This window comes from Penicillium subrubescens (assembly GCF_028828155.1).
Source record: "Penicillium subrubescens strain IBT 31985 chromosome Unknown utg000005l_segment0_segment0, whole genome shotgun sequence".
Classification (NCBI taxonomy): Eukaryota; Fungi; Ascomycota; class Eurotiomycetes; order Eurotiales; family Aspergillaceae; genus Penicillium; species Penicillium subrubescens.
In genome coordinates this window covers 3,537,844-3,554,500 of record NW_026643155.1, presented here as the reverse complement: position 1 = coordinate 3,554,500, position 16,657 = coordinate 3,537,844, and the positions used below count along the sequence as shown (strand labels likewise).

Below are 16,657 nucleotides of genomic sequence, written 5' to 3'. Positions count from 1 at the left end.
CTGAAAATAGGGTCTATATTTGGAGTGAAAGTAGGTATAGCCAGCGGGATCATGGCGGGATGTTGCCAAGCCGCGGCGTTCCTCTTAGCATCGCTATTGTTAGTCTCAATACGAGAGCCTCGGGGCGCTTCAGGCAAAGATCAACGTATTTCTCGGAAATTACTCGTATAGAGAGACTTTCAGTACTCTAAGACTAAGGGGTATAAAGATGGGATTTTCCTCAAAGAATTTTCTCGTATACCTCTATCAGTCTCTCCTTTCTTCAGATTTCGAGAAAGACTTTTGAAGATGCTTTCATCACTCAGTTGGAAGAGGTTCCTCAAGCCTACCAATATTGGCGTCGCAATTCTTGCTCTTTGCTCCAGTTTCCAGACTGCATCAGCCGAGCTCCCTTCATCAAAACGCTTCGATTTATCTACACCATCCTACGACTTGTACCGCAACAAGGTGTTACAAGACTCGACAGTCCAACAGGGCTTTGCGTTCGATAATACCAACCGACGATTATTTGTTGCCCAGCGGCGCGATGGGTCCTCAGAGACATCTGGAGACCTGTGCATTACCCAGTTGGACTTTGATGGCAATTATGTCGGGCATATGTACCTGACTGGCTTTGGCCACGGCGTTTCGTTTGGTGCTCAGGCTGAAGGCTCATCCACATACCTGTGGACGGAGGTTGAAGCCAACGCGAATGGATATGGAAAGAAGCTTGCTCGATTCAAGTTCACTAGTGGTAGCAAGCTCTCAGCTTCCTCATCCTCATTAAAGAAATTTCAACCTATCGCTGGTGCAACCCAACATACCTGCGCTATCGACCCCGTTAACAACCGCCTAATTGTGCGGTACAATCTTAGCGGTAAACACATTGCAGTCTTCGATTTAGCCAAGGCAACCAGTGGAGATTTTACCAGCCCGTTGGCAAACTTCAAGCATCCATCCGTGAACACCAAATCCGATACTTTCCAGGGCTATGCTGCTTATGGGCAATATATCTACCTGTTGACAGGGAATTCATACGATACCTCCGGAGGTGTGGTCAACTCTGAAATTGTTAGTGTCAATATGAATACTGGTGCAGTTGTGCAGGGTCCAACTTTGACAAAGGCTGGATCTACTCTTGAATTCCGTGAACCAGAGGGTTTAGCTATCTATAAGACCGTTGGCGGGGAAGTTCGCCTTTTCTTGGGCTTTGCCTCAGGCAAGGGCGGTGATCGGAGATCTAACTTGTTCTACAAGAATGTGTTGATTTAGACAAAGATAGAACTTGAATGAGTTGCGAGAATTGCTAAAACGACGATACACCTCTTATTCTGGTTTAGCGTAGTAATAAATCATTTTAGTACTAACCTAGCTGGACGGTATCTGTGCTATTAAGAAAGATGATTCGAAAGACATTTAAAAACACATTTCAAGAAAGAGTAATTGAAGCATGTCTGTGGGTCCGTTTCTCTAGTTTCTAGACTAGGACTTTTGAACAACTATCAGGATAGATAGTAATACAGTTACTGTGCTAAACCCCAAATAGGTGTGTGTCGTGTCTTAATTGCTAGAGTTGCTATTATTATCAAATTTAGAGTTGTATCTTTTAAGGTTTTGGTGGTTCGTTTATGTTGGTCGGCGAGACGGTATGACGTGCGGCCGACCAGCCATTCTCCATTACTTTCTTCCCCTCAAACAGTCCATCGTCATCGAGTACCAACCTCTATCATCAACTCTGTCTGGTTACCAGTCAAAAAGCCATGACTGTGACAACGCATCCCAGAGATCCTCCACCTTTAGGAGAATTAGCAGCTATCATCCAACGATCTCTTCAAGCCAATTTTGCCAGCGCCTCAGTGAGCGTCGTGGAATGTCCCGACCTCCGCCAGCCCCCCTTCCACCTGGCTAGCTCAGGCCTATCAGGGAATCCCTGCATCGCCGATGTTGGCGGCCAGCCGAATCTCTTTCCACGGCCCAACTTTGATGCCAAGTTCAATCTTCGCTCACTGGCCAAGGATATGCAGATGACAGAAGGAGAGGGCGGATTCTTGATTGGCGCTGGGGCAGCACCCTTCCACGAAACAGGTTATAATGCCGAGCTTGCAGTGAATCTTTACACTCCACCTGGACCTCATGCGGGGAACGATGACCCAGATATTGATCAAGTGAGGAATGGTTCTCGAATTATCCAAGTCAACCAAGATGGTTCATCGTGTTGCGAAGTCATCAAGAGTCTCGATTGTGGGCTCATGGTCAATCTCTTTGGATCTTCTGGCGATACGGGCCCAGTTCTGAAAATCACTGCTCGAACACGAACAGGTGAACAAAACTTTACCAATTGCATTCGACTCGGCCTTGCAGATCATTATGGTGACTCGAGACCTATCAGCCTCGGCGGTGTGTTTATTTTGAAGGCCGGCAAAGCCAAATTTCACATCATGCCGGATTTTCCAAAGGAAGAGAACCTGCCATTCCGAGACCGGGAACAATTAGAAAAAGAGTGGCTTACATATCATGATTTTGAAGCTCCTGTTATTTGTTTGACTGTCATGCACAGCTCTGATCCGGAGCGCTTGGGCTTGAGAATGGAGCATACGCACTGCTTTGAAGTGGAGCGCAATCGAAAAGGAGGGCACTATCATTATGACCTGCAGGATGGGGGTGAGGAGGTGGAATATGAAGCCTATCTGAATGTCGCTTCTACTGTTTACCGAATCGATCGGCCAGAGGCATGAATTTGAAGTCGCAGATATCTAGCAATCGGAGCTTTGAAAAATGAAGAGATGGAAAAGTTGACATCGCTCATCAATCGGAGTATTTCTATCCATGAATATGATTCCTTTCACAGACAAGAGCTGCAACGCCATGCATAAGTCAGCAAGATAGGTCCCTGTCAACTCAGACAGCATCAACAACTTCGGGTATCGGACACAGCCCCACAGTATGGCGTTCAAGAACGTCCTCATTGGTTTGATGCAAGCCACGCCAGACCAAGTATAGCAAAAGGGGCTGCGCAAGTCGAAAAACAACCCTCCGTTTGAGCAATTCTGACTGGTCAGTAAGCCAGCTTCTTGCTTCCCGCCCCCAATTTTCCTGCATGCTGGATGGGGTCGGTGTTTGCCATCGTCGGTCGCGCGCCCACGGGGTTGAACCCTGGTGATATTTTGACGGCACCGATCTCCTCAAATCCACGGTTCTGATGGCCCTGTAGCCTTGAGAAACTATAGTGCTCGATGGATCCGTTGAGCTTGGCAGCCAGCATCGCTGGAGTTGCCACTGCCGCGTTTCAGATCATCGGGTTTCTGGGAACCATCGTGTCGGGAGGAAAAGAGCGGCTGTCACTCCTTCAAGAATTGTCGAATTTGTGGATCACGATCACAGCCCTCCAAGCACAACTTGCCCCGGATGGAAATGTCATCGACGAAGAAAATTTCCCGCCGCAATTACTGACGCTTTTCGAGTCTGACGGGATTCTGAAAGAGCTCGAAAGTCTGGTTGAGGATGTTGAGAAAAAACTCAAGCCTCGTTCGACGCGTGGAAGCATTCGGCAAACACTCGCATGGCCGATATCGAAGGCGGACGTGATCCAAATTGTGGCCAAGATATCACGGATGCAGCAGACGTTGCATTTTGCTCTTGAACAATCCAATTATGCGCTCACGAAAGAGATCCATCGCGATGGGCAGGCAATGAAAGCCACCATGGACGAGACGCGGCTAAAGGAGATGATTGAGTGGTTGTCTCCGCTGAATTTCGTCGCAAAGCAAAGCCTCCTTTTCAAAGAACAGCATGAAGGAACATGTAAATGGTTCCTGGGATGCGAAGAAGTTCGAGGATGGAAGGAAAGTGAAAACGCCATTCTATTTTGTCCAGGGATCCCAGGCGCCGGAAAGACGATGCTGTCCTCCATCGTGGTGAATGAACTGGACAAACTTCGACTGAGTGAAAAGGGTGGTGTCACAGATGCAGCAATCTTGATGCTTTATTGCAAATGGGACGACTCACACTCTCAATCTATCAATGGTCTGCTCGCAAGCTTGGTCAAGCAGATTGTCCAGCGCTATGGTGTCTTCTGGGAAGGGACACCCGAGATGTTTTCCAAGCACAGCAAGGCCGGCACGAGTCCAGGCAGCGACGAGTATGTGAAAGCTCTCAATTCTGAGCTTCGGCACTTTCCAAAAACTTTCATCGTTGTGGATGGACTCGATGAGCTACGAGATGAGAAGAGCAGGTTAGTGCTCTTGGAAACCCTAACTTCGCTGGAGGCGAAGGTCAATATCATGGTTACATCTCGACCAGTTGATAATATCACACGACATTTTGCCGATATTGAAAGAAACATATGTTGCGATGGCTGTTCAAAAGATAATCAGCGCTATCAATTCCGTTGCTGTGACTGCGACGAGGCAGTCTCTGATGGATTCGACCTTTGCGAGGAGTGCCATGACAAAGGAGAAAGATGTGGCCAAAAAGGCCATATACTGGTCAAGCAATTCAACAGCACCAGAATCGACATCACAGCTATGGAACAAGATTTACTAGCGTATGTCAAGTGGCGAGTCGGCTCGTCAGACTTTCTTCAGCGTTGTGTTGACACCAAAACTGGTCTCATGGCAGACATTGTGGAGACGGTTGTTGAGAAAAATGACGGGATGTTCCTCCTCGCAAGATTTAATATGGATACGCTTGCATCAAAACTGAGACCTGGAGAAGTCGTCGAGGCATTGAACGTCCTTCCAAAAGAGTTGAATGGTACATACAATGATGCAATGCTTCGAATCAAAGACTTGCCTGAAAGCCAGAAGGACGTGGCAATGGACCTTCTTCGATGGGTCGTCTTTGCCGAACGCCCTTTGCAATGTCGTGAAATTGAGCACGCAATTGCTATCACCGACAAAGACCGGGACATTGATCCGGATAATATCATTCGTGTTCAAATCCTGGCTTCGATGTGTGCCGGATTGGTGAAATTCGATGAATCCGACTGCGTCAGACTAGTTCACTACTCAGCCAAGAATTACTTTTCCGAAACTGAAAATCAGGACCGCTGGTTTCCTGAGGGTGCTATAAAGCTGACTTCAAACTGCTTAACTTACCTCATGTTTGATCAGTTTCAGCAGGGAGCCTGCTCCGGTCCTTCTGAAGCAACTGATTTTGACGCAAGAGTTCAGGCTTACCCTTTCCTTCGATATGCCGCAGAGCATTGGGGCAAGCATCTTCTGAAAAATCCGCGCGATGACCTGTTTAATATTGCGCGAGCGCTTATCCTCGACTCTCAACGCTTCGCAGCTATATCCCAAGCACTGTGGTACTTTGACGATGAAGATTCTACTAGTTGGGCCGGCAGGGATGGCAGCACTCCCTTACACCTTGCTACCCATTTTGGCCTGAACAAATTGGTGACTGAGCTTCTTGCAGGTGGCATTGATCCTAACGTCCGGGACCTGAATGGCGTTACACCTCTAGCTTTGGCCGCTGCACGTGGTTCTCATGAGGTAGTCTCAACTTTGATCACCGCTGGTGCAAATGTTAACTCCGTGGACAATGTCGGCAGCAGTCCACTATACGTATCTGCTCAAAATGGCCATGAAAATACAGTGAAGGTTCTCTTGGATCAGGACAATATTGATGTGAACCTCCTTGTTGCGGAATTTACATCGCTGATGACTGCCGCATACCAAGGGCACCTTGGGGTGGTAAAGGTTCTCTTACGCAAGCCTGGGATTGACATCAACAAAGGCTCCAGATCCCGTGGAACGACTGCGCTGATGCTTGCAGCCCTTGGTAACGAAGAGGAAGTGGTCGATGCTCTTCTGACTCATCCTGACATCAAGATCAACATGCAAGACAAAGCTGGATCAACCGCTCTACTCATGGCTGCAGAAGATGGCCATCGCCGTATTGTCGAAAAGCTTCTTGACCGTGGCGCGGATACAGAGGTCCTGCAAGAGGGATCGCTTGGAACTGCTATCAATAGAGCGATTGATTACAATCAGATACCCGTTGTTGAACTGCTGCTGGATCGAGGTGCGAATGTTCACCATAAAGATGTCTTCCAACGTGGAATGCTACACGCTGCCGCTATCAATGCCCAAAGTGAAATTATTGCAATCTTGCTCAAATTTGATCCTACGCTGGACGTCAATATGCAGGATGTCAATGGAAAAACAACGCTCCATGACGCGGCCCGCTCAGGATCTGCATCAACAGTTAGGGTCTTGCTATTGCATGGTGCCGATCCAACCATAAAAGATAGCTATGGCCGGACGCCCATCTATGTCGCCCGCGAGACAAATCAACCTGACATTGTAAAGCTATTGCGGGGAGCACGGCTAGCCCAGAAAATGCAGGCAAACGACACCGAGCTTCCAAGTCAGGCTCTTCAACGGACCGAAACAGGCACCATAATCCAATCGCCTAAACGTACGGATACCGAGATGTCGGTCAACGAGCCGTTACCTTTATGGGCCTTGGCTAGTGCCGAGTCAGTTGAAGAGCTGCGTGAACGACTCCCAACAGCTACAGCATCAGAGATCAGTGCACAGGATCCAGATGTCGGTGACTCGGCACTCCACTACAGCGCCACTAAGAACAACAGTGAAATCGCGCGCTTACTGATTGAGCATGGGGCACCTGTGAGCCTACCCAACAACTACGGTCGAACACCTCTACATCTGACAGCCCTCTATAACGGCCCGGAAGTTGCAGACATCCTGTTGGCTGCAGGTGCTGAAGTCGACTTAAAGGATGAGTGGGGCGAAACCGCCCTGGAGACAGCCACCACTCAGGAAGTGAAGATCTGTCCTACATTGGTTGAGCACGGGGCTGCCTTGCCCAAAGGACGTCATGAGCTGAACATCTTGCTCGACCTAGCTGTCATATATGGCAATGAAATTGCTGTTCGAAGACTAGTGGGAGCTGGTGCTGAAGTTTGGAGAAAGAACTCACTGGGACACACGCCATTTGCATTGGCTCGGCTTTATAACCATGAGGGTATCGCCAATTCGCTCCTGGAACTCGGGAAACTGGCCGATCTGCCATCATCCCAGGAATCTATCAACATCTCTGAAGACGGAACTTTATCATCAGAGACAGGCCAGAAAACACCCCCAGTTAACTCGCCTCCAACAGAAACCCAGGAGAGTATCGAAACTTCAACTGCCTCCCCAGACCTCGTGTCATCTTTGGGCGACTCTCTTACGACTTCCAACTCCGAGAAGCAGATCGCTGAGTCGACAGAGACACTTTCGAAGGAGGATACACACAACGCGAAAAACATCACAGCGAAGCCTTCGGTAATGGCGAAGAGCAGCCTAGCAGGAGAGTGGTCGAAGACCATATTCCCCAGCAATTCGGTCCTTTGGATCCTTATAGCAATATTGAGTATAGCTGTTGCTACTTTGTCCATATCATGATGAAGAAACGTGAGTGAGTCATGTATGTACAAGAGAATATAATAATTCATAAGCTCAGCTTTGTTGTTGCTGCTAGCGGTATTTACCCGATCATCATGGGCTCCGATATTTTCTCTAAACAACATGCCCCATAGCACGGCCCGGACCTATTGAACTGTTATAATGAAGCCACCAGTCGTCCATGTCCGGAAAGTTGGTCTGAAAATCGAAGCTCGCCATATTTTCCATCCAGCCCATTTCAAACGGGGGGGGGAGGCTCCATTGCTGGTGATGCATGATAGGCTGCCTCTTGTGTCATTTGCACTGGGAGTTGGCATCTGACGAGGAGTCTTTCAAGTCCCTCTGCGATAACGACGAGGAGATGCTGTCGGTGCATTGATTGAGTAATTCCCCGCAGAGCAGCCACCGTCTGGGTAACAAGAGAAAGGATCTTGGAAGTGTCGATCCGGATCACGGTCGCATATTTAGTAGCCACCTTGAGGAGGAAAACCACAGCGAATGCGAGCATTGTGTCAAAGTACAAAGGGAGACCGTTCATAAACGATCGGAACTCTGCGTCTGAGACAATGACTCGAAGAATCGACATGGCGGATAGAACACCAGCATTGGCGATTTCTTCCAACTCGGGTGAGAAGCATTGTGCGGCATTTTCACCGGCAGGAACGCCGCGGAATGCGTGAGAGCAAAGGTATAGTTTGGCAAAGTGGAAGTGAAAGCCAACACCCTTCTGGGGATAGTTTCCAACTCTCCTGTTCTCGCTGAAGCTCTCATGCCAGTCAGCAAACCACGTATCCAAGGCAATCGAATATCGACGCAGCTGTGGTATTGTTTCAGGGGCAATGGCTGTGTCTACATCCACGCCAAATGTGTCAAAGACTTTGCCTAGAACAGACCACTCCTTGACTTGACTGATCAGTCTAGCGTCATCTTCGGTTGCATGCTCGGTGTCTAGTAGCTTGCTGGCAGATTCAATGATGAAGCCTTCGCGAGACATTGGAGGCCGACCGTATGCAACAGAAAAGTGATGATCACACACATAGACAAGGTAGTATAGTCGAGCCTGGACGTAACCTTCTCGGTCGCCTTTGAGAGCCTTGTAAATTCCACTGTGAAGATTGATATCGGAGGCGACCCGGACAGCTAGGTCAATCAATATTTATTTTCACGCCGTGATGAAATCTTTCAAATATTTGATAGACGTACCATTTCCGATAAGTACCCATGAAAGCTCATGCAGCCAGAAGGCACCAATACACAGTCCCCTAATATCGTCTGCATTTGCATTCTTGGAGAATACTTGTGATGTCACAAGGTCTTTGTACTCTGCAAAGCAGGTATCAAACAAGTGGCCCAAGGAAGGTGAATGAAGAGCTCCAATCGTGCATAATGCCGCTGTCAACAACGGTGATGCGACTCGTACTGAATTCAAACTGATATGGTCACCCAGTATGCGATATAAGAAATGATCCAATCGTAAATGATAGGTATCAAATAGCGCCAATGCCTCTCGCAACGTGATAATCCCGGTCGATATCAGGTCTGGCTTTCGAGAGGTCGGAAAGCTATTTGGTAAGGCCGCTCTAATGTTCTCTGACAGACAGGACGCTGGGATTGATGCTGGACCACCACGAGGATCCATAATCACCTCCCAGGTTTGTGTTGGCTCTCTTTCCTCTCTTGATTGTTTCTCTGGGCTGGCTTGATGCTCTGCATTGGACATATCAACAACAGGCGGGCTCATATAATCTGGCTCCTCTGGCTGTGCTTGAAGATCAAGGTCAGATAAATCAACCTTCGATGCAATTTTTGCAATAGTTTCTTCCAGTCTTTTTATCTTTTGCACGACTGCGCCTTTCCATCTATATTCAATCAGCCAGGTCATGGAGCCTTGAAACAGGTATGATACTCACGTAACATCTTCTTCTAGGAGAGTTTGTAAGCTACGGTTGACAGTGCAGGGTAGACCTCGCTTCTTGCACCTTGAACACGGAGCCTGTCCGTCTCGCATATGACACTTAACCTTTTTTATGCATAAGTCAATTGAAAATGGACGATTATCGGAGAAGCAACCTTCTGTTTCCGGCATGCCACACAGGCGGTAATTTTGCGAGTGATATCGGGCGGCTTCCGATCACCAAATGATTCCCGTAGGGCGATCACAGCCGGTGGTGAGGGCAACGGCTCATCCTCCATGATGCACGATGCAGGGGTAATGCGCTCGATCTCGCTTGCTTCTGCGAATCGGAGCCGAGATGGAAGTACACGCCAGCTGAGCTCACTGTCGATCTCATTAGCTTGTGCCATACTGACCAGTAACAATGAGACTTGCCTCTAGTTCGAGTACAGCAGTCTGACTACCTGTCGAGCGATGCTACGAGTGCAAAAAGTACCGTAGGACTTCGCACCGAAGATATCACGGGCAGCGGAGCGTGATCGAACGCACGTGGGGGCGGGAGTGGCTGGTTTGTGGCCTGCGAAGGGATCCCCGCTTCTAGTAATATAGTGGATGTTTACGCGATTTTAGTACATCACGTTCTGAGAAAATCGACGCAGGATAATTGTGAGGACACACTGCAATTTTGCGGCAGGATCATGATCAAATGCTCATTGCCAGGCGAGAGCTCGCTATGCAATTCTTACTACACCGCTACTCTGATGTCGGACTCGGAATACTTGACCCGATTCAAATTGCCTGTGACAGCGCCCACAGCACTGCTGGCACAGGAAGCGGAGAGAGAGAGAGAGAGAGAGAGAGAGAGACTGAGTCAATTGGTCTATCTAGAGCATGAAGACGAAGACGACTAGGAAAAGGAAGAAGAAGCAGAAGGAACAGAGCAGAGTCTATAAGGCCCTGAAGCACAAAGGAAAGGAACAAGGCCTGGTCCTGACAGGAAAAACCCGGCCTGCTTCATGCAGGGCCAAAGAAGACGACAAACCCTGCAAACCCTCGAGGTCAAAGGGATCGAGTCATCAGCCTGGTTGGCTGAAATCAACATACAAGCACCCCTATTGACCAAAAATAAACATTCAAGTAAATTTCTCGCTAATTTGTTATCTTTAGAGAGTCGCCATTCTAGCTTGTCTGATTCAAGGATTCAGTGGGAAATGGATAGATCGGTCGCACAAGTAAAAGTCATCTCATCACATTCACTCCTTTTCCTGCCAAGTTGCGCGTTGGAAGATCCCACAAATGACGAATTTGAGGTAAATGAGTTTGAGTCCACCCGGAGAGCGTAGTAAAGGAAAAGCTGAAGCATGCTGGATACTGTGTATCAATTGCAATGATCTTCCATGTCGATATAGCGCAACCTATCAATTCGTCGCACCATCTCGTTTAAGCAACTAGAATCTATGACTGCTTTTTAGGGAATCTTGTTCCTCACATACTTCGATTTTCCAATTTTTAATAGTAGTCATCGGGGTGAAAAAGAATAAACTGGCGTGATGTTCGGTTTATGACGGTCCAGCCACTGTTTCGTTTTGGGACCCTGAATACCTCGGGCAACTCAGAGCTCATTACCCACTTGAAAGCTATTGGGCAGCTATTCGATCGCAGTCTTATCTTAAACATTACGCACCTGGTAAAGTTTTCATGAATTTGTGTAGGGTGGGGCCTACCGTATGTGGTATGTCTTTGGGCGATTGACGTCATGACTTCGCGAAGCGTGTCCTGAATTACAATGTTTATGAACATCTCACTATCTTTCTGAATAGTAGAGGAAGATCTAAACAAATGAGGAACAGAGAAATAGCGGCGTTGAGAGGTCTTTAAGAAGGTTTAAAAGCGGTGCTTTCCCGACGCATACACTCGGCCCGTTGTACACCCGCAATATCCCCAACAAGGATGGCCAATGTATGGAAATCAGGGCATCAACGGAGCGGGTTCTAATAGTGGAAATAACTTTGTAGTATCGTCGCTCTCGTTCATATGTAAGATATGTGAGTCAGCATACTGTATGGACACCAGGATCTATACCCCATAGCCGCTGGATTAGAGTCGAAGGAATACACGAAAGTGGGATCTCATCTATTCACTGGTCAACACAGATTTTCTATGATTCAATACGCAGCTTCGGCTTTGCGGGCCCTGTCATTCTGTTTGTGGGGAAGATCGTAGGGTCCGGGGGAAACGCGGGGCCCCAGGCAATTAAAGTTCTAGGCCGCTCGATGACTGAGAAAGGACCTATAAATAATGTAATTCATCTGCCCTAACATTCGATAGCATTCTACAGAGCCTCTCATAATTCTTATCTTCATTACAGTACCCTCTTCCGCAATGTCTTCTCCGGCCGCGTATGAGGGTCCGGAGCCTCATAACAAGGACAATGTAGTGGAACAGTTCCAACATGTGGAAAATACAAAGGAAGAAATTGAAGAGAATCTAGTGTATGAAGAAGATGAAGAGCCAGAGCTACATGCGCAGACCTATTTTGCCTTGGCTGCCATGTTACTATTGAATCTCGTCCAGGTTTTCGGGCTTCTCGGTCCCCCAACTGTGGTACTGTAGCGTTTTTCACCAACACGGCTATCAATTGACTGACTGATCTGTTTTCCAGCTTTCTTATATCGAAAAAGACCTCAAAAACACTGCCACAGGCACTTGGGTTCCCAATTCCTTATCTCTTGTTCAAGCTGTCCTCGCTCCTGTCATCGCATCCCTCTCGGATACATTCCAGGCTAGAAAGGCATTTCTCGTCGGCCCGGCCATCATTTCATTTATCGGATGTGCTATCGCCCCTGGGTCGACCAATATATATCGTCTTATCGCAGCTCAGGTGCTAATTGGATTTGGATTTGCCACGGTCCCGCTGGCATACTGCGTCCCGAGTGATATTTTGCCCCGAAAATGGAGACCAAGTGAGTTCAACTTCTTCTGCTGGTATGAATAGCCTGGTTGAGCCATTCTAATTGATTACCTATCAGTGGTTCAAGCTTGCATCAACATTGCTGCGGCCCTAGGTGCTTGTTCAGGTCCCTTGATCATCGGTGCATTGACGAGAGCGAACCCTCATACTGGTTGGAGAAACTTTTATGCACGTGTTCCTTTCAAGCTTCCATTCCAAAATACAATAAACAGATCTAACTATTAGTAAAGTGGGTTCAAATGGCCCTCTGGGGCATGGCAGCGATCGGTATTTTCGTTGGCTACAGACCCCCGAAAAGACACACTCGATTTGATCATCTGTCTTTTTGGCAGAAGCTTGGCCGCGTCGATCTTCCAGGCTTTTCCCTGCTCACTGCGGGCTTGGCTATTTTCTTGACTGGGCTCAATCTTGGAGGTAGTCTTTACACCTGGTCTAGTGCGCCGGTATTGGCTACTTTGATCATAGGGATTATCACTCTATTCGCCTTTGGGATCTACGAGTGGAAATTCACAAAGACTGGAATCCTACACCACGATCTCTTCCACGGTGGAAGAAACGGAGACAGTGCACGTCATACCTTTGCTATCTGCATTGGTCTCATATTCATTGAGGGGATCCTGCTTTTTGCCTTCATTATCTTCTACCCTGTTCTGTAAGGACTGCATTTGGAACGAGATCTAAATATGCTCATGATGATACTAATCTTCACTTTGTATAGGACAGAAACTCTGTTTGAAACGGACCCATTCTTGGGCGCGGCTCGACAACTACCATATTGGATTGCTTCAGCTATAAGCACTGTGATTTACGGCTATTGCAGTACTAAATTCCAGACAATCCGTTCCCCAATGGTTGCCGGGTTCGTCATCTTCACTTGCGGTTTCATTGGTCTGTCCACAATTCAACCTAATAACGACTTCAGTGCTATGGCATTCGTTGCTCTGGCTGGACTGGGTTTCGGCTCCCCCTTGATCTTGGCAATTGCTGGAGTTCAACTCTCAGTGCCGCATCATTTGATTGCAACAGCCACAGCAGCTACGACTTGCTCTCGTGCCATCGCTACTGCCGTTTTCACAGCTATATTCTCTGCCGCCTTCAGCGCACGCCTAGAGAAATATATTCCCGAGTATGTCTCAAAGGCAGCTGTGCGGGCAGGACTTCCAAAGTCTTCTATCAAAGCTTTTGTTAAAGCTGTTTCGTCAGAAGACAATGCCGCTTTGAAAGGCATATCTGGTGTCACTCTGGAGATAATTGACTCTGGTATCAGCTCCCTGAAGCAGGCATATGCCGATGGGCTAAGAGTCGTCTTTATCATTGCAGTCCCCTTTGGAGTTCTGGCATGCATTGCTAGTCTATTCCTTGGGGATCTGAAGAAGGCCATGAATTACGGTGTCGACGCACCGATGGAAAACTTGCATGCCAAGCGTCGCTCACAATCTTGATTGATAATTGATCAGAAGCTCGCCTGAGCTTGCGCCAAGCATCTAATCTGCATTACCGGCCTAGAATGAGAATTGGATCATGCTGACTATCCTTTGAGAAATGCTACAACTGAATTTTTGTTTGGTTTCAAAAGGCGGATCTAGTATAAAAAGAGATTAGGAGACTCGGCCTTTACCATGAGGTTATCTGTGAGATATGGCTATGCACGGTCAATAATTGTCTCTCCGTAAAGTCAAGCTCTTCTCAATCCTAAGTAAGGTCCATCACTAGTAAGGAGCATAGATGAGAGCCAGCTGGTCAATCTCATCGCCATCTTGTCCCATGAATCCAACAACGGCATAGCCAGAATCAGCAGTATATGTAGTGCAGCTGTCAGTCGCTGTGCCGGCTTCCAATGTGTTTCCGGCACTGGTGGTAGCCTTGATATAGAAGTTACGAGTCTGGTTGTTGTATTGACCCGTGCAGAGCTCAGTAGTGATCCAATGCTCGCCTGAGCCGAGAGTGAGCGACTTTGCAGTGCCACCGGTTCCTCCATGGCTGAATGACGTTCCGTCGGTGAGCTTGACCCCAACAGCGTCCAGACGACTGGAACCACTGAAGGTCAGCACAGATGCCTTGGGAGATGATGGCATATTGGGAAGATCGCTGAACCAGGTACCGTGGGGACCACCGGAGAATTCGCTCTGTCGAAGAGAGCTCGACATAGTCCAGGTAAAGTTGACGAGAACAGGGTTGTGGTCCGATAGAACATCACCCAGGTATGCAGAGTCGGTGTTCAGGAACTTTTCGCCATTGTAGTCAAAGCTGCTGGCTGAGAGAGCCACGATCTTGGATCCTCGGTATAGGACCTTGTCGACAGTCTCGCAGGTCTCAACCGTTGACGGGTTGTCACAAAGAATCGCATCAGCACCTGCGGTCGGATAAACACCGCTCCTTTCGAGATTCACCCACGCATCGCTGAGACCGTTCTGGGACTGGAAGACGCGGATACCAGTATCAGCACTGCGGGTGTACCGACTGTTGGTGTCACCCATCACGACCACTGCATTTCCGGTGGACCAGGTGTCGATATAATCCGCGACCTGCTGCAGATTGCTATTGCGCGCAGTCTCATCGCCATCCTCGGTACTTGAAAGCAGTCAGCCTTTTTTCTTGGTAACAGAAATTATAGTTTTGACTTACCCGGCATCGGCGTGGATGTTATAGAAGTCGATGTAAACTCCGGTGGATGGATTCCAGCGCATGAAGGTGAACCCCTTTGGAGTGAGACAGTCGCTGCCCGATGCATCCGAGCAAGTATTCCACTTTGAACGAGTGAAGTCAACCCAATCGTAATTCGACACTGTATTCAGTCCACTGCCGATGGCGGCACCCCCAGAAGTGGCAGTTCGGTAGGCATGGTTATCGGTAGCGTAAATGTATGCATGGTAGTTGAAATCCTATAGATGATGTTAAATCATATGTACGCATAGACCAAGAAAGTTCATAATCACCTCCTGCATGTGGATAATATCATAACCATATTTAGCGAAATAGGTGCCAATCTCCCCAGCATTCTCGGTCTTCGACCCATTCACGTCGTTCGACTGGAGGATGGACGGAAGACCTGCAACATTGAAACTCAAAGCGGTAAATTTGCCGCTGGTGGTCGTCGCGTGAGCAGACGCCGTGAAGAAGATACCAAGAGCGAGAAGAGATCTCATCGTGTAGCTGTTTTTTGTTTGCCTGGGAGAACGAATTCAAAACTTGCAGGAGTTAATGGCCTTCTTATAAGATATCTCATGCTCAGATGGTGTTGGTGGACTTCATAATTCCCGAGAGGAGAGGGGTAAAGACGCAGGGATACTACCTTGTGAAGATGAATATTTTGAGCCAAAGTGGTTAGTCTGCAGACTGTTAGCAAGCCATCCTGCGCCTTGCATTTTGCCGAGCTGGTCCCTGTAAAACGTGGACGCCGTTGTCTATCGTGGTTGGGCAATGGGTACTCGCGAAAATATTATCGAGATATCGCTTCGAAAGGAAGGAATACTCAACAAAAATCCTAAGATCATTAGACGAGATCGTTAAGAATGGTGCTATGATCTCATATCCCACGTGTTGGAAATAAAGTCGGTGCATGGCTTTCCGACAAAAATAAGCGTCTTGGCCTCTTACTTCCTTGTGCCTAAATGCGCAAGTTCTCCGAGACTAGCTTCGGGTAGTTAATTAGCGTTCTTCAGCGGAACGGAGCATGAGCTACAAATCTTGTCGCGAACAGCTTCGGCAACCAAGCTGTAAGCCTTGAGAAATGTTAATTCAGTACTGGGCAGACTATTTGCCTAATAAGGATATTGCCACTAAACATATAGGCTATCAAACATCCCAAGAATTTGAAGAGAGGGGATCTATGGTGGCTACGCACGGGCACGTGGACACATAATAATAGGATAGAAAATCGGGAACGACTAGCCAATGCCCCTAGCTTCGCTAGGTGGCTGTTCCAAATAGCTTTCTTCGAAGTCGCTGGTTTAAACAACTGAATAGGCTCTCTACTGATGGACGCACAGTATAGAGTCCGACTTCACATTCCTGTTCCTTACCTCTGGCCGTTCGATATAGCTAATTGTCAAAAACCAGGAACACTGCTTCAATCCTTAGGGAAATTTACCGCTCCTCGTCGGACGATTGAAACTCCTAGAAGGAGATCGTATGGGTATGAAAAGGAATCGCGGCTCGGAAAGTTCTTGCAGAGTCGCGATTCTGAACCGCCAACAACGTGTCCGACCTATGGGCGCACAGTATCAAATCCAAATCACCATGGCCAGGAATTACGTAAACTAGACCTTATCTCTACTAAGCAAACTAGTCTAAGCTTGTGATTTCTTAAATTCATTCTGAGTCCTATCTACCAGCCCCTAATACACTCTGGCCGGCTCTCTTGTGAATAATTACTTGCCAAGTCAACTCAACTAACAC

General features: G+C 47.9%; 5 protein-coding genes across 5 annotated transcripts; 3 read left to right on the top strand and 2 right to left on the bottom strand.

The window, feature by feature from the left end:
• Positions 1 to 288: 288 nt before the first annotated feature.
• N7473_007788 (uncharacterized protein) lies at positions 289 to 2,714 on the top strand (the record flags this gene model as incomplete). The annotated part of the gene is made up of 2 exons (XM_057153728.1): positions 289 to 1,207; positions 1,738 to 2,714. The coding sequence occupies 2 exons, from the start codon at positions 289 to 291 to the stop codon at positions 2,712 to 2,714; spliced, it is 1,896 nt and encodes a 631-aa protein (XP_057008066.1).
• Positions 2,715 to 3,212: 498 nt separating this feature from the next.
• N7473_007787 (uncharacterized protein) lies at positions 3,213 to 7,394 on the top strand (the record flags this gene model as incomplete). The annotated part of the gene is made up of 1 exon (XM_057153727.1): positions 3,213 to 7,394. One exon carries the CDS (start codon positions 3,213 to 3,215, stop codon positions 7,392 to 7,394), a length of 4,182 nt encoding a protein of 1,393 aa, XP_057008065.1.
• A 238-nt stretch (positions 7,395 to 7,632) lies between these two features.
• Positions 7,633 to 9,698, bottom strand: N7473_007786 (Zn(II)2Cys6 transcription factor; the record flags this gene model as incomplete). The annotated part of the gene is made up of 4 exons (XM_057153726.1): positions 7,633 to 8,534; positions 8,598 to 9,253; positions 9,305 to 9,414; positions 9,465 to 9,698. The coding sequence occupies 4 exons, from the start codon at positions 9,696 to 9,698 to the stop codon at positions 7,633 to 7,635; spliced, it is 1,902 nt and encodes a 633-aa protein (XP_057008064.1).
• Positions 9,699 to 11,670: 1,972 nt separating this feature from the next.
• Positions 11,671 to 13,701, top strand: N7473_007785 (uncharacterized protein; the record flags this gene model as incomplete). The annotated part of the gene is made up of 6 exons (XM_057153725.1): positions 11,671 to 11,892; positions 11,951 to 12,273; positions 12,490 to 12,526; positions 12,592 to 12,911; positions 12,978 to 13,118; positions 13,182 to 13,701. The coding sequence occupies 6 exons, from the start codon at positions 11,671 to 11,673 to the stop codon at positions 13,699 to 13,701; spliced, it is 1,563 nt and encodes a 520-aa protein (XP_057008063.1).
• Positions 13,702 to 13,968: 267 nt separating this feature from the next.
• N7473_007784 (endonuclease/exonuclease/phosphatase family protein) lies at positions 13,969 to 15,405 on the bottom strand (the record flags this gene model as incomplete). The annotated part of the gene is made up of 3 exons (XM_057153724.1): positions 13,969 to 14,830; positions 14,885 to 15,141; positions 15,196 to 15,405. 3 exons carry the CDS (start codon positions 15,403 to 15,405, stop codon positions 13,969 to 13,971), a joined length of 1,329 nt encoding a protein of 442 aa, XP_057008062.1.
• Between the last annotated feature and the right edge of the window lie 1,252 nt (positions 15,406 to 16,657).